Here is a 25,006-nt window from a genome sequence, read left to right on the forward strand (position 1 = left end):
CAGAAGAGCAATGATAAAGTTACAGCCCTAACTTCTTCTGCCTCCTTCTGATTATAATCCATTCAGAAAATGGCATGTCAGAGAAAGCTGGAAGGAAATAGTCTAAGTTTTTGGTAAATACACATAACAATAGGACAGTTTGGACCTCTCATTGCTGCTCCCTATACTCAATACCAACAGGACACTGACTTGATTAAAAATCTCCTACTCTCTCTCATCAAAACCCAGAAACCATTACATCTTGAAACTGCTTAAAATATTTTTGGGACTCCTTCAGAAATAGATCACTATATCAATACAGTTAAGAAAATCAGTGCTGCTCCCTTATAGAAAAACTACTTTTATCTAAAATACCACTTGATTTTATTTAGAACTGGCTCAGTGATTCTGTGCAATAATGGAGGCTACGCAAAGGTACTCAAAGGCATGCACCACAGGGTAGGAATAGCTTGAAAAATCTTAAAGAATGCTGAAAGCAATGACATTATCCTAGGACACTTCCCAGATGAGCTTTTAATTACAGCCTAGCATAAGTTACCCTGCAAGTCCCAAGTGATGCTATGGAATTGCCATCTGATTTCAATCCCACGGTAGAGCCTTGACACTGTTAAAAGCAGTTTAACCTATTTAAATGTCGTGTAACACTAATGAGCTATGGATTATCCCCAGAGAAAAAGGGCACAAAGGCATTCATGGACAGGTAAAGAACTTTGGTTCAAGGTATCTGTTCTGCAAAAAGCAATCATAATTGGAGAGATTGACAGAAAACATTTTAATTATGTTAACAACCCTATATGCAATATATAGATATTTTATAAGAATGCTTCTCTCAAAATTACAGTATGGTAGAGTGGTTGCCAAGTATGTGCTTTCCTGAATTGGGATCTACCACTTACTAGCAGTCCAACATTAGGCAAGTTACTCTTAAATTTCAGTTATTTCCACTTAACACATAAAAAAGTATCTACATCACTGAGTTTTTATAAGGATTATATAAAACAATCCAGGTAGAGTACTTGTTAGAATAATACTGTGTCAGGCACTGTACAAGATAATTATGGGGCGCCTGGGTGGCTCAGTCGGTTGAGCGGCCGACTTCGGCTCAGGTCATGATCTCGCAGTCTGAGTTCAAACCCCGGGTCGGGCTCTGTGCTGACAGCTCAGAGCCTGGAGCCTGTTTCGGATTCTGTGTCTCCCTCTCTCTGACCCTCCCCTGTTCATGCTCTGTCTCTCCCTGTCTCAAAAATAAATAAAAGGTTAAAAAAAATTTTTTTTTAAAAAGATAATTATTAAATTAAGCTAGTATACTTTAAAAAGAATACTTCAAAATAATTTACTAAAAAATCAAAACAAAAAGAACCTTGGTTTCTGAGGTAAACTGACATTGCTATTTTAAGTGGGAGAGGAAGAGAGAGGGAGAGCGAGAGTGAGTGAGGGTACACTGTAAGAGCATGGAAGACCACACAGTTTTCATGTGATTATGAAAACTCTTAACAATGTTTAAGGATTTGAACTTTGCTGAATAATTACTCTTTCTTAACGTATGGTATAGAAGGGGCTCCTGGCTTGCTCAGTCAGTGGAGCATGCAACCCTTGATCTCGGGGTTGCGAGTTTGAGCCCCATATTGGGTGTAGAAATTACTTAAAAATAAAATCTTTAAAAAAATAACTTCCATAAACATTTTCCATGTTTACATATATACTTCCTTATTCAAACTACTAGGTGTTTTCTAGATTTCTCTTCATAGAAATCAGGTAAAATTTAGAAATCAAGATCTCTAAAAGGGGAACGCTCTTGCACTATTGGTGGGAATGCAAACTGGAGCAGCCACTCTGGAAAAGAGTATGGAATTTCCTCAAAAAACTAAAAACAGAGCTACCCTACAACGCAGCAATTGCGCTATTAGGTATTTACCCAAAGGATACAAAATGCTGATTTGAAGGGGCACATGCACCCAATGTTTATATCAGCACTACCAATAGCCAAATTATGGAAAGAGCCCAAATGTCTAAAAACTGACAATGGATAAAGATGTGGTGTGTATATACATACATATGTACACACACACAAACACACACACACACACACAAACGGAATATTACTCAGTGATCAAAAAGAATGAAATCTTGCTATTTACAACAATGTGGATGGAACTAGAATGTATTATACGAAGCGAAATATAAGTCAGTCAGAGAAAGACAAATACATATGATTCCACTCATGTGGAATTTAAGAAACAAAACAGATGAACATAGGGGAAGGGAAGGAAAAATAAGATAAAAACAGAGAGAAGCAAACCATAAGAGATTTTATGAGCTGTATGAATTTTTAAAAAAAATTTTTTAATGTTTATTTATTTTTAAGAGACAGAGTGTGAGTAGGGGAAGGGCAGAGAGAGAGAGAGAGAGAGGGAGGGTGGGAGGGAGGGAGGGAGACACAGAACCTGAAGCAGGCTCCAGGCTCGGAGCTGTTAGCACAGAGCCAGACAGGGGGCTCCAACTCAGGGACTGCGAGATCATGTCCTGAGCCCAACTCGGACACTTAACTGACTGAGCCACCCTGGCGCCCCGGTCCTGTTGGTATTCTTAAAGCATGAGAGATGGAAAATAATATTCCAAGGAGGGAATAACCAGTTCAGCACAACAGTAACATTACTGGGCTTATTCTAGATATTTTCTAGGTATCTAAGGATGATAAAACATCCTTACAGTGCATTTTTAAATTAAGTTTATTTATTTTGAGAGAGACAGTGGGAGTGGGGGAAGACAGGGAGAGAGAACCCCAAGCAGGCTCTGCACTGACAGCCGATACAGGGCTCGAACTCACGAAACTGTAAATCACAAACTGAGCAGAAACCAAGGGTTGAACGCTTAACTGACTGAGCCACCCAGGTGCCCCCAGTTTAAGTATCTAATAGCCATATTCTACTGATTCACTTGGAACTTACTACTCAATAAAATTCTATTACTGCTGCTAAACCATACACTCCAAAAGCACTACACAATGTATCCTCCATCCAAGGAATCAAGAACTTTTTTATTAGCTTAGTGAGATCATTATGTAGTTTACTATAGTTTTTAACTTACTTTTCCAGTAACCATGGGAAACAAGACTTTAACAAGATTTGTTATCCATCTTTATTGGGTCATGTCTATACCAACCTTCTGTTATTTGAGATTCTTATCCAGAAGCTCATCTATTTTATACTTTGTTTTATATAGTCTTTTTCTCTTTTTAAAGATGTAAATGACATTTACCTACCACTAAGCTTCTGTCATCTTTTATCTCTTAAAGATAGTTCAACTATTATATCTTTTAAGTTGCCAACAGTGACACATTTAATTGTAACACATAAAAGTATTTAGGACAAATTAATTTTAGTAAAAGAGAGTCTAAACCCAATAAGCATGAGAAGACTAACATTTATTCTAATGAAGACAAATACCTCCTTCTTTAAAAAAACAAAAAACAAAACAAAACAACAACAACAAAAAAACCCCAGCCAAATCAATGCTGAGGTACAGTGATTTGTGCCCTAATTATACCAAACTCAGGCCTATCCCTGGAAAAGTCCTACTCCAATAGCAAGAGCCCCTAAAACTGTTGAAAATTTAATAAGCCTTGGTTTGCTTAGTGTTTAAAGCTTAATACCCTATTTCTTTGCCATGCCATTCTGTACAATATATTTTGCCAATACTAGATGCTTTACTGGATTATTTCTTCTATTCTCTAAGAAATAAAACTCAAAGCAAATCAGGAACTCTAATTATTGATAGCAAATATACAGAGAGCTTAAGTTCCCTATACAGTATCTTGACTCTTTGTTACATCATTCATAAACTCATAAACTGATTACAACCAACACACCAACTCCAAACCCTTTCTATCTCAGCCTTGATTTACCAATAATGCCAGTTCTGGCCAATTCTAGATCTTAATATTCATTCTAGTTGTTGGTTATATGATGTCCTATTTGTTGTAGGAAGTCTCATTTGAAATAAGCAACGTTGGCAAGTTAGACAAAACCATAAGAAATATCAGAAAAGTAGATTAAAGTGATCTACTTTTGACCCCTTTCCAGGTATCCTGGAACTCTGGGTTAACAGCAAAGTATTTTATACCATTTTATGGCAAGAAAAATCACAACTAGTTTTGGATATTGAACTCTTATACTAGATAAAGATTTGGCAGTCTAATATTTCCACACATTAAGGTTATCATGATGACTCAAGTTCATTTAGTGTGTTGAATAAATACTAAATCTGCCCCAATGGTAACTTTTACAGGATTCTGAAAATACGTAATTAAAAAAAAAAAAAAATTCAGTTTTAGAATCTTGACCCTCAAGGCAAGTTCTTAACAGTTTTCAAATGAACATTTAAAAACATTTCATTGGGAGAGGGGGAGAAGGGAGTGACTGCTGGGTATGGGGGTTTTTGTGGGGAAGGAATAAAAATCTTCAAAAATTAGTTTGTGGTCATGAACAATCCTGTGAATACACTAAAAACACTGAACTGTACCCTTTAAATGGGTAAACTGTGTATGTGAATTTTCTCAGTAAGCTACTCAACATTCTTAACCTCATCCTAAAAGCTACTACTCTACATGTTATTACATGCTTTCTAAAACATTACTGAATACATATAAAAAAAAAAAAAAACCACTAATATCACAGAGGAAGAGACAAAGAGAAACTATTACATGCTAAATTAAGCCAGGTATTAAGACACCAAAAACAACAAACCACTTAGAAGCCAGAGATGACTAAGCATTAAGAAGCCCTTATTACAACCATTAAACAAAGGATAACAGACTGAACATGACCCCTAAAAGATTTCTTCAGAGAGACTATTATTTGAAAACAATCTTGGATGGAAGGCTTTGCTTCTATAAACAAAAATATGAACGAAGTCCTCAATAGCATGAGCACTTACTCATCATACTCGATATGATAAATAACGTCTTCATCAGCAGCAACAGAGTCTGAATTAGACGTAGAGGGTACACTGTCCAATTTATTTGTGTTCTCTTTGGAATTATGATTTACATTTCCATTAGTCCTTTTACAAGAACTGCCATTCTTCAGTGGAGTTTTGCCACGTGAATGTCCATCAGAAGCTCTAGTAACACTACGTACACGGGCTTCAAACCAAGCACCAAGGCCGACATCTCTGGCATCCACCAATTCATTTACCTAAAAAAAGTTTAAAATTAGTTAATGAAGCTTAATTTCATCTATTGCTTCAAAAACCATACTATAACTCAAGTTACTGTGAGAATTATCAAGGTTAATAACATTTGCAGCTATTCATGTTTAATTTCAAAGATTAGATCAGAACTATTCTTTTTGGACTATACTGTGAAATCTGTTATTTACTAATATGAAAATTAACTTTCCTTCCAATTTCGTTCAATGAAATAGATGTTTTCTTTTACTCCTTGCCTGGGTCTACATTAGACTTTTAAAAATATCATTCTTGTGTTCCCAAGAGTTGTTCTAGCAAGTCATTAAATAAGTATGTCACTTAGTGAAAAGCAGGGACTTCATAGTATTGTGCCTGTTATTGATTTGCTCCATTAATTTCTTCAGAATCCTAGCGATAACTTATATAGTCAGTTCAACAGAAAACAGTTAAGTATTAAACAGAAGAAACTTGAAAATGGGGGAAATTATACACATGAATAAAGAGAAGAATCTAGTGAACCTATATATATAAAATGGGGTAAGTTCCACTACCTGTTAATAATTCACTAACAAATGCATTATTTAGTATTTCAAAGAACAAAGAAAATAAAAAAGAGAACAGATGTATAAGATGCAAAATAGATGTAACTCAAGTCTAGTGGATGATTCAGAACTAAACCATGCAATCTGACAAAAGGAAAACTGTACATTAGAAAATATGACTATCAGGGGCGCCTGGGTGGCTCAGTCAGTTAAGCGTCCGACTTTGGCTCCGGTCACAATCTCACGAGTCGTTGAGTTCCAGCCCGTATCAGGCTCCACGCTGACAGCATGAAGCCTACTGGGGATTCTCTCCCTCTCTCTCTGTACCTCCCTGGCTCATGGTCGCTCTCTCTCTCAAAATAAATAAGTAAATAATAAATAAATAAATAAAATATACATGTATATGTACATATAAATAAAATACATACGTATATATATAAAGGTTTCAAACTACCAAGCTAACATACAAGGTAGACTATAGACAAAACCAAAAAATATTAACAACCATTGCCATTAGAGGTATCTGACCAAAAGTACTGTAAATAATGAATACAACAGCAAATGAAAAGTTTCAAAGACATAATAACATCTGACATAATATGAGAACAAAGAGTTTAGGAGGACAGAAAAAGATGTAAGGGTAAACCAGTCTAGACATAAGAAAGAATCAGAGCTGAAACACGATATATTTTACATAAATTAATTCATTTGGACACAAATGCTTTTCTTCCTCAATAGTCACTGACAAATTTAAAGACATTTACTTTCTTACAGGCAACATTAGGTAAAACAAAAACTAAAGTTAAGGTCCATCATACTTGGGAGAATAAACTGAGACTATTCTTTCACAGCAAATCAAAATATAAGATTGTATGTAGCACTACATAATTATAGAAGAAAATGTGGCATGCAATGGATACTGAAATAGTAACAGGAAACATAAGGAAATCTAAAAATACTCCCATTGCTTATACATCACACATAAGAGAACTTACTATCTCAAAGAGGTAGGACATCCTTTGAGTACAGCAACCTGAGACTTATAATTGTAAACAAGATCTACAAATTTTCATTAAGCATATGACAATGTATATAACCTGGGTGGGGAAAAAATGCCTTTTAATTAAAAAGTAAGGTTTTTGCACATTATGTGGACATACTAAACTAGGTCAAATTTGAACGTGTCAAAATGCATGCAAGAAGTTAAAGGTAAAGCCCAGGTTTTGAATATATAGTATAGAAGACGGTACTTAATATGATTAACATGAAAATAGGATACTGCCATGGTAATTTCTTGGATTTCATGGTAATCCAGTTCAAATTCAGAACTGATTGATAAAAAGTTAGGATATGTTATGATAAAAAACCCTTTGTAAAGTAGGTCTAGATGAAACATATTTCAGTAATAATGGCCTTATGTGAAAAACCCACAGCTAACACACTCAATGGTGAAAAACAGAGTTGTTCCCGAGGTCAAGAACGAGACAAGGATGTTCACTCTCAACACTTTTATTCAAATTAGCACTGGAAGCCCTAGCTACAGCAATTAGACAAATAAATAAAAAGCATCCAAACGGGGGCGCCTGGGTGGCTCAGTCGGTTAAGCGGCCGACTTCGGCTCAGGTCATGATCTCACGGTCCGTGGGTTCGAGCCCCGCGTTGGGCTCTGTGCTGACAGCTCAGAGCCTGGAGCCTGTTTCAGATTCTGTGTCTCCCTCTCTCTGACCCTCCCCTGTTCATGCTCTGTCTCTCTCTGTCTCAAAAATAAATAAATGTTAAAAAAAAAAAATTTAAAAAAAAAAGGCATCCAAATGGCAAGGAAGAAATCAAACTCTCATTATTTGCAGATGACATACTATACACAGAAAACTTGAAAGACTCCACCAAATAACTGTTAGTGATAAATGAATTCAGTAAAGTCATAGGATACAAAATCAATGTACAGAACTCTGTTGCATTTCTTTTTGTTGTTATTGCATTTCTATACACTAATAAGGAAATAACAGAAAAGAAAATAATCTCATTTACAGTTGCACCACAAACAATAAAATTATCCAGGAATAAACTTAACCAAAGAGGTGAAAGACCTGTACTCTGAAAACTATAAAACACTGATGAAAAAAATTCAAGACACAAAGACAGACATTCCATGCTCATGAATTAGAAGAACAAATACTGTTAAAACGTCTAGACTATCCAAAGCAATCTACAGATTCAACACAATCCCTATCAAAATACCAACAGCATTTTTCATAGAACTAGAAAAAAAAATCTTAAAATGTCTATGGAACCAAAAAAAGACCTCGAGTAGCCAAAGCAATGTTGAAAAAAGAAAAACAAAGCTGGAAGTATCACAATTCCAGATTTCAAGTTATACTACAAAAAGCGATAATAATTAAAGCAGTATGATACTGGGGCACCTGGGTAGCTCGGTGAGTTGCACGTTCAACTCTTACTTTCAGTTTAGGTCATGATCCCAGGGTCGTGGGATCAAGCCCTGCATCAGGCTCTGTGCTGAGCATGGAGCCTGCTTAAGATCTGCTGTCTCTCCCTCTACTCCTTTCTCCTGCTTGCACTCTCTCTCAAATCAAAAAATAAAAACAAAAAACCCCAAAACACCTAGTATGGTGCTGACACAAAAACAGACATATGGGTCAATGGAACAGAACAGAAAACCCAGAAATAAACCCATAATTATATGGTCATTTAATTGTTGACAAAGGAAGAATAAAGATCCAATGGGAAAAAGTCTCTTCAACAAATGGTGTTGGAAGAACTGGACAGCCACATACAAAAGAATGACACTGGACAACTTTCTTACACCAAACACAAAAATAAATTCTAATGTGAGACCTAAAATCATCAAAATCCTAGAAGGGAGCACAGGCAGTAATGTCTCCGACACTGGCCATAGTATCTCCTCAGTATGGCCATATGATTTGTCATAAATCACTATACTCAGGGAAGGGAAACAAAAGGAAAAATAAACAACTGCGACTACATTAAAATAAAAAAACTTCTGCATAGTGAAGGAAACAATCAACAAAACTCAAAGGCAACCTAATGAATGGGAAAAGATATTGGCAAATGACATATCCAATAAAGGGTTAGTGTCCAAAATATATAAAGAACTGATCAAATTTAATACTCAAAAAACACACAATCCAATTAAAAGATGGGCAGATGACATGAATAGACATGTCTCCAAAGAAGACATACAGATGGCCAACAAACATGTGAAAAGATGCTCAACATCACTCATCATCAGGGAAATGCAAATCAAAACTACAAGGAGATATTACCTTACACCTGTCAAAATGGCTAAAATCAAAAACACAAAAAGCACCCAATGTGGGTGAGGATGTGGAGAAAGGGGAACCCTCCTGCACTGTTGGTGGGAGTACAAACTGATGCAGCCATTGTAGATAACAGTATAGAGGTTCCTCAAAAAGTTAAAAATAAAACTACCTTATTATTCAGTAAAGCACACTACTGGGTGTTTATAAAGGATACAAAAACACTAATTTGAAAGGCTATATTCACCCATGTTCCACCATTATTTACAATAGCGAAATTATAGAAGTAGCCCAAGTATCCATAGATAAATGAATAAAGACATGGTGTATACACACACAGACACACACATGTAGTATTATTCAGCCATTAAAAAGGAATGAAATCTTTGCATTCCTTTATTTATTATTACTTATTTGCAATAACATGGATGGAGCTAGAGAGTACAATGCTAAATGCCAGTCAGAGAAAGGCAAATTCCATGATTTCACTCATGTGGAATTTAAGAAAACAAATGAACAAAAGAATAAAAAAAAAAAGAGAGACAAACCGTGAAACAGACTGAACTACAGAGAACAGCCTGGTGGTTATCAAACCGGAAGTGAGCGGGGGATGGATGAAATAGGTGATGGGTTGGGGTGCCTGGGTTAAGCATCAGACTCTTGATTTCAACTCAGGTCATGATCTCATTTGTGGGTTCATGAGATCAAGCATGGTGCCTTCTCTCATCCCACCCTCTGCAAGCACTCTCAAAATAAATAAATAAACTTAAAAAAAAAAAAGGGAAACAGGTGATGGGGATTAAAGAGTACTCTCATCATGATGAGCACTAATATACAGAATGTTGAATCACTATACTGCACATGTGAAGCTGATATAACTGTGTTAACTATCCTGCAATAAAATAAAAAGAAATACAAAATCTAAACACCTCTACCCTGAATAAATAAACGGAATTCTTATATAAAAATCTTCCTATCACCATGGTGTGGGTGGGAGGGGAAGGTGGGCTCACTGACAAGTTGTTTATGGTCTATCTAGAAAGAGGTAATCTATCCTCAGCCAGCAAGTACCTCCCCCAAAGAGGTCAAAACATCAAAACTTGTACAGATACAGGAAAACAAATTAATGGGGGAGAGGTGTTTGAGCTAAAGTCATGAGATAAAGTTAAAAACAAAACAAACCCAATTATACAAATTATGTAAATATAAAAACCATAGCCACATTCAGAGAAGAATCTACCACATCCAAGTAGGTGATATAAAAAAAGAAAAAAGGAAGTATGGGAGGCAAGGAGAAATCATTAAAAAATGAAATATCAACAAATACTAGAAAATTTACTATATGCCAGGTGTACTCCTAAGCACTTTATATGTTCTGTTTAAAACACACCAGCTCTGCAGATAAACCTAGGTTTAAGTTTGTCTCTAACATCTACTAGATATAACCTAGAACAAATTACTTAACCTCCCTCACTTCAGCATCTTTATATACTTTGCTGTGTATTAAGAGATTGGGTGACAAAATCCACACGATGCGCCAACCTAGCTAGCATAGACACAAATGAAACAACTTTGCCTCCTTCTGCTAAGTATCAGTATGTCCAATTATAAGACTCATTAAACCTCAGTATAGTCTTAATACCATAGTCTTCTTAGTAAAGATATTAGCAGTTTATAATTATGCTCATTAACTCCTTTAATAACTATAATACAAAGTCATTCTTATTTTCCAACGAGGTACAGAAGTAAATACACTAGTCCTCAGAAGATACACAGCTAGAAGTGGGAACTGTGATAAAGCTGACACAGGTTTCTCTGACTCTGGGACTCTCTCATTATATCATGTTGTTTTCTAAAATTTACAAATCAGAGTACAATGTGGTTCCATTTACATAGAGTTCAGAAAGAAAATAAGGGATGCAAATATAGGTTAAAGGTTATTAAGAGGTTATTAAAGGGTAACAATAGGATAAAGTTAATAAAAAGTGAAGAAATAATTACCATAGAAATTTGGGTTATTAGTGGGGCGCCTGGGTGGCTCAGTCAGTTAAGTGTCCAACTTCAGCTCAGGTCAGGACCTTGTGGTTTGTGAGTTCGACCCCCACGTCAGGCTCTGTGCAGACAGCTCAGAGCCTGGAGCCTGCTTCAGATTCTGTGTCTCCCCCCTTTCTCTGTCTCTCCCATGTTCATGCTCTGTCTCTCTCTGTCCCTCAATAATAAACAAATATTTAAAAAAATTTTTTTAGAAGTTTGGGTATTAGTTACAACTAGGGAGGAGGGAGTAAGAATCAAGAGGGGGCCCCTGGGAAGTTCCTGGGGGACTGCTTTATATTTCCTAATTTGGTGGTATTTACAGACATTGACTTCATAGTATTTCACTAAGCTCTACTTTTTTGTATTGTCTATTACGCTTCATAATCAAAAGGTTAAAAATCAAGAAGAGCTGCACTATATGTAAAAGAAAATACTAAAGTATCCAGGAATTTTACTAATTATTGTGAAGTTTCCTCTTTCTTTTATTTCCTATAATGAGCATTAGAATATATGTAAAATTTAACAGTGCCACACACTTAACTAAACTCTAAAGGGCTTATTATCATCATCATTCCAGAGTTATTTAGGCCAAGATGACAGTCATTTCAACAGTAGGATCTACTATGAGTCATTCAAAGCTTCTGCATCCAAAAACCAGAATTAAACTCTATTTAGGTATCAAAAGCCCACTTTGTTTGAGAAAATCACCTCTCAGAAACAATGGGAATGGACGGACCCAGCCTCTGCACAATCTTCCACAGGCTGAGTGTGATAATGATATCTAGTTTCATTATGAAAAGATGTCTGAAACTGACCAAATGTTGCTCCGTTACCAAATAGGGCGAAACAAGAATGACGGTGGGTAAGAATTTCAGATTAAAATTTTATCTTCATGTATTAAGTTTAAATGTTTACCTATGCCACTTTTGAGATACTAACTTGAAAATGCATTTTTTTGTATCCACTTGAGGTCCAAAGAAAAGTTTAGGCAAGAAGGAAAGCCCCAAATCTGTTTGCTCATCCATAAAGCAATTTTAAATACAGACAGTCCTATGTCTATGAAAGGAAAATCTTTGCAAAGCAAAAGTGACATAAGCAGTAATTCAAGACAATGGCAAAAAAACCCTCCCAATTTTACTGAGCTAGGAACAATTTAATTTTGATGAGACTTGCTTAAAGGAAAATATTCAAAACAAACCAATTTAAAGGTAGCAGCTTCTAAGAGTTTTCAGGTTAGCCAAAGATAAGTTTTAATAGCTAACAACATTCCATGAAAACAGGGGGCAATATCATTTGTTTATCCTTGCATCTCTAGTATCTAGTACAAATATATACTAGATAACCATTTATTCGATGAATGAATTACCCAGAAATAAGCACTTCTACGTCAAAAAAAAAAAAAATCAGTGAAAATTTCAAATACCTATGACAATTACTAAGCTTAATGAAAAAAGCAAATAAATCTGTTACTCTCTTCAACTAGTAAGTTAAATGCAGCTTTGACTAAACATTACAAATAACAGCCTTTTGAGAGTTTAAGTTCCAGCTTGCATGTGTGTTTCATGTGTTTCCTAAATGAGGAAAGGGAGACCATGTAAAACTTGCCACATTTGTACCACTGGGAAGCAGCTGAACTGGAATTTGAAAGCAAGTCTGATGACAAAACTGAATACCTTAACCTCTACGCTATATATTAACATGAAATATAAGAGTTGTTTAAAAAGTTAGGTACATGAGGGGTGATTGACCAGCTCAAGTCAGTAGAGCATATGACTCTTGATCTCAGGGCCATTACTCAAGCCCCACACTGGATGTAAAGCTTTAAAAAAAAAAAAAAAAAAAAAAAAAAAAAAAAAAAAAAAAACAGACAAAAAATACTCCTGTGTCCTGTACATAAAATCCTCTTTAAAAAGAAAAAAAAAGAAGAAAAAGAAAAAAATGTATTAAAAAAAGTTAGGTGCTAGAAATAGTGGGCAAAGTAGTAATACTGAAAATGAAATGCACAGATCTGCTGAGAAAAGCAGTTTCTCATAATGGTCTTCTGAATTTGGTTGGAGACATGGAAGGGTACTGAGAAATATGCTAAACAGAAAGAATTTAAGTTGACTAGACAGCTTAACCTGGACAATACATAAGCTGGCCCTCCTATGAAAATAAATTCTATACCTTCACTGCCCAAAATCTATCAAGTGAAATGTAGCAGCTTCTCAACTGTTACCCTTAGCCAAAGAGTCAAAATGTAAACTTAACATAGATACAGATGGCTACATACATATTTATGGATATATGGATATACAGGAATTATACATACATACACAAACCTCCTTAGTCTGGCATCTAAGGGTAATAAGAGCAATGATACTCCAGTAGCAAGAAGCATACCTAGTCCCAGATCTTGGTTTCTAATACCATTCCCCAATTAAAGAATCAAGGCTCCTTAAGGAAATGGTTGATTCCAGGGCTGGGGCAGAAATAACTAAGATGAGCCTGGAGCAACTTCTAGGGCCAGAAAGAAGGTGCTTTAACAAAAACAAAAAACCCCACAAAAATGGAGGTATACTGAAGGGATATGTGGAAAAAAATATCCCTACTGATGTGAATAAATGACTAACAAAAAATAAATGGGGGAAAAGAGATCAGTCTCTCATGTAGAATTCCCAATACATTTTGTAGGTAATCTACCCTTCATGAAGTAGAGTTCATAACTCCCTCCTTAAATTTGGGCTACAGGTAGGGACTTCATCTCAAAGACTACAGCATGGAAAAAGGGGTAGGGGAAGAATAACTTCACAGTGAAGAAACTTGACAAATGTTACCTCAGCCAGGTAATTAAGGTTCATAGCAACAGGGATAACTTAACTACTGATGTAAAAACCCAAGCTATAATTAGCAAATAGAATGCTGATAGCTTGTGCCCTACATAGGATGTGATGAAAATAGCACTATACTTCTGTGGTCTTCCTCCAAAAATATGTAAATCCAGTCTAATGATGAGGAAAACAAGATGAATACTAATAGAAGGGTATTTTACAAAGTATCTGACCAGTACTCCTCAAAACTGTCAAGGTCATCAAAAAGAAAAGTCTGAAAAACTGTCACAGCCAAGAGGAACCTAAGGAAATTCAACAACCATTTTCTATTGCACTAATGTAAATATGCTACCCTAGATGGGATTCTGGAATAGAAAAAGGACATTAGATAAAAGCTAAGGAGACAGGGTTCATTAATTATAACTAATGTACCATAGTATCATTAATGTAAAATGCTAAAGTTAACAGGGCAAACCAGGTGTGTAATATATGGAAAATTCTAGTATCTTCCCAATTATGCTACAAATCTAAAATTGTCCTAAAATAACAAATTTATTTAGAAAAAAACATAGAAAATACTGGTTACTCAGAGGGATGAAATCTCCAAAAGGGGACTTTCAATATTAATAATTCTGTCTAAATTTTGAGTACTACATAAAACAGTTTTTTTTAATTTATTTATTTTAATGTTTTATTAATTTTTAGAAAGAGAGAGACAGAGCATAAGCAGGTGAGGGGCTGAACGAGAGGGACACAGAATCCGAAGCAGGCTCCAGGCTCTGAGCTGTCAGCACAGAGCCTGACGCGGGGCTTGAACTCACAAGCTGTGAGATCATGACCTGAGCTGAAGTTGGATGCTTAACCGACTGAGCCACCCAGGCACCCCCATAAAAGTTTTAATTGATATGTCTTGCTCATATCATGTTAATATTCCCAGACTTTACATTTTCTTATTGTAAGTTTTTTTTCTTTTACTAAATGATGGTAACAAGGAAAGCTATTGGTATTTAAAGAGCCACCTTACTGACTGTTCACATCATTCTAATAGGTTTATCTTAGTCTTTCCATATATCCACAAATAACTTTGCCTTCTCCAAAATTACACTTTGTTGTTCTCCTGCCTATCTGCATCATCTAGAAAGACGTTAAGTAACAGCATTAACTGACTTCTGTGGCTCCTGTCTTTAATGGGAAGGCTTTTGGCTTTTCCCCACTATTATATGAAGTATGGTTTAAAATATTCATCCACTCCCCTTGTTTCACTTACCAAGGACTTTTTAAAATTTAGAAATGGACCCCCCCTTTTAAGATTAGATCACTTATTTATTAATATGATGAATTTTATTACTATATTGCGGGTTGGGTGAAATGGGTGAAGGGGGTCAACTGTGTAACAGAAGGTAACTAGACTCGTGGTGATCAATCACCTTGTAGTGTTATCAAATTATAAAGCTGTACACCTGAATTTTAGGTGGCAAACTATAAAGCTATATACTTGAAACTTCTATTAAAAAAAAAAAATCCAAATAACGAACTATCCCACTTCTTGACAAACCATACTTGGTCAAGGTATTATGTTCTTTTAACATATAATCATAATTTTATTTGCTAAATATAACTTAGGTTTTACATCAATATGTAGTGATACTGGTGTCCTTTTTGTCATGTTTTAGAATCAGTATTATATTAAATTTAAAAAAGCAACTGGAAGCTTTCCTTTTTTTTAAGATGTGGGTCAATTTAGATAATACAACAGAGGTTTAAGGTAATTTATCAGTGTAGCCATCTAGACCAGGTACTTTGGAGATACAGGTCTTGGTGGGTTTTCTTGATTCTATATACATATGGACTTTCTGCATTTCTCCTTAGATCAAAAATTATCTCTATTTGCATTTTCTTAAATAATTTATTTCAGCTACCAATTTTTTAAATTTTCGCCTTAAAAATGCTCTAAAAAATTGAGTCTAGGTCCCAATTTGTCCCAACCAGTATGAATGAAGAAAAATAGTTTTAAGGATAGAAAAGGATGAAGCAAAACTGTCAATTATTTCTACAAAATTTATTAGAATTTGAAAAAGTTGGTAGATACAAGGGTCAATAAATATTATCAATTGCACTTCCATATGTATGCAAACAAATCACAATTTTAAAAGATAACCATTTATTTTTATTTTTATTTTTTTTTAATTTTTTTTCAATGTTTATTTTTGGGACAGAGAGAGACAGAGCATGAACGGGGGAGGGGCAGAGAGAGAGGGAGACACAGAATCGGAAACAGGCTCCAGGCTCTGAGCCATCATCAGCCCAGAGCCCGACGCGGGGCTCGAACTCACAGACCGCGAGATCGTGACCTGGATGAAGTCGGATGCTTAACCGACTGCGCCACCCAGGCGCCCCAAAAGATAACCATTTATAATAGCATTTAAAAATGCAGCTATTAGAATAAGATATATAGAGAAAACTGATAATGAGGTAAAGATCGAAGTTGATGGAGACATTATGTTCAAGAATGAAGGTCAATTCTCCAAGTTACTCTATAGATTCAGTTCCCATCAAAATCCCATATTATTTATCTGCAGAGTTTTGGCAAACTAATTTTAAAATTCTTACATGCAAGTGTTAAGCAAGACACCCTTGAATAGGAATAGATCTGGGAGATGGGGGGTAGGGAGGTAACAGTCTACTAGGCTACTAGTACTTAGAATAGTATAAGCACAGAAATACACAAGCAGACCAATGGAACACAGTAGACAGCAGTTATGCAGCATCCTGTGAGTGAACGAGCACTATTTCTAGACAAAAATTCCTAATGAAATTCTAGAACATGTGCACCTAGATACACAAAAGTTCAAAATAGCTGAAACTGGGAAAAGCCCAAATGTATCTATTAATCATGGATTAAATATACTGTAGCATGTTAATAATGTAATCATGAAAAGTAAAATACAACTATATGCATGAGAATCAAAGCTGTGAAAAAGTAGAATTCCATTAGACAGACTTCAAATATAGGCAAAGCAAATCATTTTTTTAGAGATAACATAAGTAGTAACACTAAAGAAAAACAATACAAAATGATCATGATAGTTTACCTCTTCAGATAAGAGGGAGATATGTTCTGGGAGAGGCACACAGAAGGCTTTAAAAAGGAACTGGCATTATTCTACTTAACCTCACTGCAATTACACAGGTTTTTGTTTTATATTCTTTAAACTGTACTTATACATTTTATATACATTTATCTATATACTTCACAATTTTTAAAGACTACTTTTAAAAGTTAAAGTATCAACAGCTCAGTCTTTACTTGCAAATAAGTGAAGATTGATTGCCATTTGAAACATTCTAAAGAGAACAGACATCTGTATTCTCACAACTATGAAGTCTAAAGAAGACAACATACCTTATATAGCCCAATGCCAGGATCAATAAGAAAATCACAAGTTGATGTAGACGGCTGACCAGAAAGTCCCACCCTTGGGGTTTTCTTTACTTTAGGTGGGCTATTAGAACAGGGTTTGGCCTGTACATCAGTCTGTTTAGATGTGCTAGGAAGATCAGGGTCTGGGCGAACTAGTAGCTGAATTATGTCATTCAGTCCAACATCATAGTCAAATAAAGTATATCCATTTTCCAACTAGAAAAAAAGAATAAAAAAGATTAAAATGCTTCTCTCAAAATTTGATCTTTCTACATCTTTAGTTTCTCAAATGTCCTAGCCAAATTATTAAAACAAAATTCATAGCAATGCAATTTAGTGAACTTAAAACCATTCCTACTACTTTATGGCCTCTGATGTCAGCATCTTCTCAGGACCTCAATAAATTCTTAAGAATCATTCTGTATTACCTATCAGGAAGACAGATAGCCACTGAAACCAAGAATGTACCATTGCTTCTGTGACTTCAACACCCAGGCAGAAAAACTCTAGATTTCTCACCAGGTCTTATTTATTTTAATTAACAGTATCTGAATCCACTGTAAGAAAGGAAGGTGAATTTTGAAAGTAAGAGGTTTTATGATCTTGTGTTCATAAAGACATTAAGTTAAAAATTTTGTTTCTGAAGCACTGTAATTTTTTTTTAAATCAAAAAAAAAATTGAATAATTACAATTATTGTTCATGGTATTCCACTTGCCTAAAGTTCTCTATTTGTAAAGGTTGTCAAGTTGTATCATAAAAAGTCTTCCAGGATGAATAGTGAATAAATTATCTTGCAACTTACCCATATTTTGGTAGAGACCTTGCCCACCTCCCCAATTTGCGGAAGTCCTAATCCCAAATATCTCAGTATGTGACTTTATTTGGAAACAGGATCTTTACAGAAGTAATCAATTAAAATTAGGTCATATGAGTGGGCCCTAAACCACTGTAATTGACATCCTCATAAAAAGTTTAAATTTGGAACACAGAAACAAACACAGAAGGAAGATGTGGAGGCAGCCACCTGAATGGAGCAATGCACCTACAAGCCAAGGAACTTAACAATGGATTGCTGGCAAACACTAGAAGCTGAAGGAAACAAGGATTCTCTATTAGAACCAGGGAACATGACCCTGATGATATTTTGATTTCAGACTCATAGCCTCTGGAAATAGAAGACAATAAATTTCTATCGTTTTAAGCCACGTAAGTTTTAGTACTTTGTTACAGAAACCCTCGAAAACTAAAAGTCTCCATTTTGTTTCTTTATAAAATCAATCGGCTATTTCACCATGATACAGTAATAAAACCAAACTCCATAAATATCAAAACTATCATTTCCCCAGAAACATTACTAATTTAATCACTATTCATTTCCCCCTCTTTGTATATCATTCCTGTCACCAATCCTCAACTCCCTAACACAATAAAGCCATATTTCCAAAATCCACCAAAGAATGAAAGTTTGTCCATAAATATTGATAGACTTACTAAATGTACTAGATGAGTAATTTTAATTCAAGTGGTCCCAAAACACATCTAGCACAATCCTGCACATTACAGATGTTCACAGTTTTAACTACAATATGGGATCAAAAAATTCACAAATTTCCCAGGGGGGAATTAGATACCATCTCACAGGTTAGTTAACATGCTTATTCCAAATAAGCCTAAGGAGTCTCTCAGGTCAATAAGCAGATAAGTCCTTATAGGGATTAGAGATTGTTTTGCTTTTAAATAAGGTAAGCAAAGGAGTACTGATGCATAGGGGCACTTGTACCCCAATGTTTATAGCAGCCCTCTCAACAATAGCCAAATTATGGAAAGAGCCTAAATGTCCATCAACTGATGAATGGATAAAGAAATTGTGGTTTATATACACAATGGAGTACTACGTGGCAATGAGAAAGAATGAAATATGGCCCTTTGTAACAACGTGGATGGAACTGGAGAGTGTGATGCTAAGTGAAATAAGCCATACAGAGAAAGACAGATACCATATGTTTTCACTCTTATGTGGACCCTGAGAAACTTAACAGAAACCCATGGGGGAGGGGAAGGGAAAAAAAAAAAAAAAAAAAGAGGTTAGAGTGGGAGAGAGCCAAAGCATAAGAGACTGTTAAAAACTGAGAACAAACGGAGGGTTGATGGGGGGTGGGAGGGAGGGGAGGGTGGGTGATGGGTATTGAGGAGGGCACCTTTTGGGATGAGCACTGGGTGTTGTATGGAAACCAATTTGACAATAAACTTCATATATTGAAAAAATAAAAAAATAAAAAATAAATAAGGTAAGCAATATTAGCAAACAACAACTTCCTCTAATCCTGAATTCCTGGAGAAAACAAACTCAAGGGGCAAAAGAACTATACATTCACACCTTCATTTGACATTCTCCAATACTCCTTTCCCCCCAAAAAGGTGAGAACATACTAGTTCTGGAATAGTTAAGTAACTACAATGTGATCAAACATACAGCTATTGCACATTATGACAGTGTTCAAAGCAGAAAATAAAAACTCTGTTAACATTTATAGGGCATGCAAACCAAACCAAAACAGTACAGTACATGCAAATTAACTGGAAGGACATTTCCTAAAATGAAGAGAGCTGTGAAGGCAGTAAAATAACTGGAAATCCAAAGTGCTTCCATAAACATTTTTCCATTGAAATCTGAGGCACAAGAGTCAGAGCGATAGTGGGGACATTCTCATATTCAATACCTCTGACTAGTTTCTACCAAGTGATTGGTCCAAATAACATAAGCTGCTTCAAATGGGATTTCGTTTGAAAGGAAAAGCAATGTGTGTAGTAAAACACGAAGCATATCAAGGAATGAAGCCCTATAATAGAAGTTAGGTTTACATTAACATGTAACTTTTCCTTCCATTATTCATGCTTGCTAGGAGAGTCACTTTTACCCACATTATCTACTCCTTCCCTAATTCATAGGTATTCAGTTTTCAAAAAAAAGTGATTACCAGCCATTGCATAGTAACTTCCACACAGCTAGGCTATTGTGAATAATGTTGGAATGAATGTTACTTGAAAAGTAGTGAAGTGCCCCCAAATTAATGAAAGTGCAGACTGGAATCACTGTCATTTATATCATACTGTAAGAAAGAGACTGAGTCACTTAGAAATTATAAACACCTATGCGTTTCAGGCATGTAACTATAGTCCATCAATGTCTCATAGCTGAAAATGTTTCCAACTGCCATCCTAGAAGACAGGGGCACAGTCTTAGAATACTAGAAAGGCAGGAATGGCCCTAGAATTTTTTTATTATTGTTTTTTGTGTTTTTTTGCCAGACTGCAGTCTTCAATTTGTATTGGGTTGAAGTCAGAAATTCTAGGTAACAGTAAGAACTAGAAAAGTGATGCAAGGGAAAACTAGGAAGCAAACACCAACTGACAATTGCTGAGAAGTCAGGGGAGGAGAATTCATTCCAAAGGGGTTACTGATAAAGAATGCAGGCAGAGGGCATGAGGTTGACAACTTTTATGTATCTTTCCCATCACATATATAATATAAATATGACATACACATTCTCTTTCCCCTTTAAATAGGCAAAAACTTTTACTTTGTAATCCATGTGAAAACAGAATCTAGGGGCAAAAGCAACTACTCCGTTTTTCTTCAGCTTTGGTTCATGTCCCATCTACAGTGATACAAATGAAAAAAAGAGGAGGGAACAAATTCCTTTAAAAGTAGGAAAGCTCCGGATTTTCAAAATATTTAGAGATCCATCAACCTAACTCTTCCCTAAAGACCCAATCCCCAGGATGCACACTCAAACTCCCAGAATAATGTCCAAGTGAGGTTACCCTACTCTAACCAGAACTCACAGCCCAGAATTGCTATTTTGACCCACAAAAGTGGAATCAATTACTCTGCTTCTCAAATTTAATTTGCATAGAGATCACCCGGGACCTTATTAAAAATATGGATTCTACTTCGATAGGTGTAGCGTGAGGCTCCCAGGTGAAGCTAAGGCTGCAGGTCCTGCTGATTCAGGGACCATACTTTGAAGAGTAAGAAATTAGGAGACCGACTATTTTTCAACTCTGGTGGTCATGAGAATCTCCCATGCGGTCTTGTTATATTCAACCACTTGCAATTCTGGGGTGAGCTGAGCATCTATAATAAATATCCACAAGTGATATATACCAAAGACTATAAGTAACAATCCTAACAAAAAGGGGTGGGGAATAAGGGAGAAAGGGTACCACTTACATCACAGACACCATAAATTTATCTATGACTTTTTTTCTCACTATGTAGTAAGGGGTGCCTTTTTCTGATAAGCACAAAGGCAGTTTACAAGTGAGAGAAAGCCCTGTGATGCCAATCCAGTAGTTGTCTGCTATAGACATACTACTCTCTCCATGCACTGTGAACTCCAAAGAGATAATAATCACTGCCATGGCTACTTAGCTCACAGAGAAGTAAACAAAAGAGAGCAGTGTCATCCTTCTGTCTTCAACTCAATGGGGCACCGAAGGTCCATTCCTCATCCCTACTGCTTTATCACCGAGCTGAAGAAATCAAAGTAGTGAGTTAAGAGTCCTGGGGGAAGAAGTACAAAAGGATAATTACCCTGAACAGTTTTTCCCTAAACCTGGAACTGACTTCCTGGTTTACTGGAAGTCTACTTTGTTGACCTAAATGTAACTCTATTTCTACTTTTTCCTCAAGGCAGCCATGTGCAGGTTCTCTTTTTGCATATTTGATAATTAGACTTTAGGTGTGTTGCCCAGGAATATATTCTCATGCTTCATTTCTCTCTTGTGCTGAAGTCACCTAAGTATCCCAGAATTCATGTACTATTATACCTACCTAGAAAATAAAACTCAGAAGACTTGATAACCTAATTTTCATCTTTGACCAAAAGATAAAAAAGGGATCACTGGAGGTACAGCAATATAAAGCTACATGGGGTTTAACATACACGATTTCAAAAGCAAGATTTACAACTAAAAATTGAACATGTGTTTTACAAGTCAAACAGTAAATGATCGACATAAAAGAGCTGCAAACACATATGAAAGATGCTACCACTTATTTGGAAACAAAATAGGGGCGCCTGGGTGGCACAGGTCACCATCTCGCGGTTTTGTGAGTTCGAGCCCTCATCCGGCTGTGTGCGGACAACTCAGGGCCTGGAGCCTGCTTCAGATTCTGTGCTTCCCCTTCTCTGCCCCTCCCCTGCTCATGCTCTTTCAATAATAAGTAGACATTAAAAAAAAATTAAAATAAATTAAAAATAAAAACAAATTAAAATAACCTTGGCACTTTCTCTGAGCATAATCTTGTTACTCTGAAATTTCTGGGTAGTGTTTGAAGCTAAACCTATGAAGAGAAGAAAAATATTCCTTTCAAATCCTTTGTGGCTATAGGAAAACGTTGGGGTGCCTGGGTGGCTCAGTAGGTTGGGTGGCCGACTTCACCTCAGGTCCTGATCTCACAGCTCCAGAGTTCGAGCCCCGTGTCAGGGTCTGTGCTGACAGCTCAGAATCTGGAGCCTGCTTCGGAGTCTGTGCCTCCCTCTCTCTCTGCCCCAACCCACTCGCATTCTGTCTCTCTCAAAAATAAAAAAAAATAATAAAAAAATAAAAACAAAACAAAACAAAAAAAACGTTACTTCCACCAAATCAACAAGCTACATTTATTCCAAACCACAGAACTGGAGCCAAACTGTGGTCTACCCAACTGGAGAATGCCACCTTTTTTAGTGAATTAAAAAATAATAATAAGGCAAAGACAAAATAGAGACCTGCCTCTAGGTATAGACCATGAGAGACCTCTGGTATAGGTAAAATATTCAATAGGTCAGGGCAGGGCCATACCATGCATGTAACTACTAGAGACACCCACAAACACCCTCACTCACTGCCAATACCACTTTCAGCCTTGTACGTACCGCTGGTTATGCTCCAGTTGCAGTGTTAAAAGCTTGGGTGAGGGGGACATTAGAAGGTGAGAACAGGAAGAATAAAACAGCCTTTCGTACTCTTTTCCACTCTGAAAATAATCCCCCTTGCCTATACCTGGCAGCTTAAACCCGATTCCGAATTACATCAAGAGCTCGCTCCTTCAGCCCAAGTCTCCAATCTTCAAGACAAGATTTCAATTTTAGAAGAGAAGGTGAAGGAAGGGAGCCAGAAGTTTTGGAAAACCTTCGAATTTTCAGTGTGTTCAAAACCCTTCACAGCGAGGAGGCAGAACTAGGGATCTTGTGCCAAAGAGGAAGCGATTTTTAAGTTTCCCGTCTCCTATCTGCGAGCCGCGGAAGCACTGCGAGCCGTTAGCCGGCTCAGCCCTCCCCACCCGCACCGTGGCATGGCCGCCAGAGCCAGCTGCCCTCCCCGCCTCCAGGGGCGCCGGACCCCACTGAGCGCGGGAAGCGAGGGAACCCAGACGCTCTAGCGGGCTCTGCTGCGAGCTGCTCTTGCCCAGCTGAGAAAGAGGGGTGAGGTCTCTGCGCTCTGGGCGTCCCCTCCTCTCACCCCTCCGGGCGCACTTCCACAACGAGCTGGTAGGGACCCGCTGCACCCCCTCGGCAGGCCCTGGGCATGCGCTATGAGCCTCACGAGTTGCCCAACCCAGGAGGAGCCAGGTGCTCTCTACACGCGCTGCGAACCAAGCCCTCCGGCCCGCCGAGCCCACGCGTTTTGGAGGCGCCCTGCAGCCCTCACCCCGGGCTTCCCGAGAGGGTGCAGTGGGCACGCCTCACCTGCTTGCCCCGGTAGAACAGGCGCTGGCACTCGGGCCGCACGTCGAAGAGCGCCCACACCCGTTCGCGCAGCTCCTCAATTGTGGCTTTGCGAGACACGTCCTCAATGGTGCGCGTCTGGGAGCCGTCGATGGTGCGAACCTGGATCCACATCTTGGCTTCGGGAAAGGGGGCTGGCCCGGCTTTGTCTCCCCCTGCTCTTCGGACGCCGCGCCCCGCCCGGCCCGTGCGGCTTCCCCAGAGGCTCCGGCTCTCTGCGGGTGGCGGGCGAGCGCGCGCACAAACGAAGGAAACCGACCAGACGCTGGGCCCCACTGGCGGCGGTGACTGCTAGACCTCACGCCCGCCCAGCGGAGCCGAGAAGGAAAGGAAACCGGAACCAGTCGCAGGGTACGCCACTACCGCAACCGCCGCCTCACAAATAGGAAGAAGCCTTGTCTGCGCCGCGCGGAGTGTTTACTTAAAGAGAGCTCTAGCTCCCACATGGAGGTCACGGCGCCAACCCGGATCTCGCGAGATCGACGCCCGGTTCCGCCTTAAAGAGGAAGCAGCGAGGGAAGAAGCTACAGACCAGAGAGAACTAAGATGGGCGGGTGCGGGGAGGGCGGGCTGAGGGGCGGGGCTACCGAGAGCAGTTACTTGTCTCTAAGCCTGCACCTGGGCCCTGAACACGCCCTCTAGCCTTTAGGTTTCGGGCCGTTACAAAGCCTACCACAGGGGTTCCCGGCTTAGTACCGGTTTTGGGACTGAGCAATTCCTCAGGTCTAGTGGATACGGCTTCTGTGATCTCAAAAACATGTCCAAAATAAACTCTGGCGTCCACTTGTATGATCATGAAAATGGGGGTGCGGGCGGGCACGGCCTAGATTTCTGAGAAAGCACACAAGGAAGTGAGCCTGTCCCACCGCGCTCGGCGGGACACTGCCCCCAATGGGGCCTGGCGGGGCCCGCTGCCCAGGAAAGGACCCAGGATCCTGCTT

General features: G+C 37.8%; 1 protein-coding gene across 1 annotated transcript in view; it reads right to left on the reverse strand.

Annotated features, from left to right (window-relative positions):
- UHRF2 (ubiquitin like with PHD and ring finger domains 2) overlaps positions 1-24,599 on the reverse strand; it is an 87,905-nt gene extending 63,306 nt beyond the window's left edge. The window contains exons 1-3 of the mRNA XM_047829624.1: positions 24,027-24,599; positions 17,273-17,506; positions 4,936-5,195 (exon numbers count right to left, since the gene is read on the reverse strand). Coding sequence (XP_047685580.1) covers positions 4,936-5,195; positions 17,273-17,506; positions 24,027-24,179 — 647 coding nt within the window. The 5' untranslated portion in view covers positions 24,180-24,599. The remainder of the gene's footprint in view (positions 1-4,935; positions 5,196-17,272; positions 17,507-24,026) is intronic.
- Positions 24,600-25,006: the final 407 nt, after the last annotated feature.

The sequence above is a fragment of the Prionailurus viverrinus genome, chromosome D4 (assembly GCF_022837055.1).
Source record: "Prionailurus viverrinus isolate Anna chromosome D4, UM_Priviv_1.0, whole genome shotgun sequence".
Classification (NCBI taxonomy): domain Eukaryota; kingdom Metazoa; phylum Chordata; class Mammalia; order Carnivora; family Felidae; genus Prionailurus; species Prionailurus viverrinus.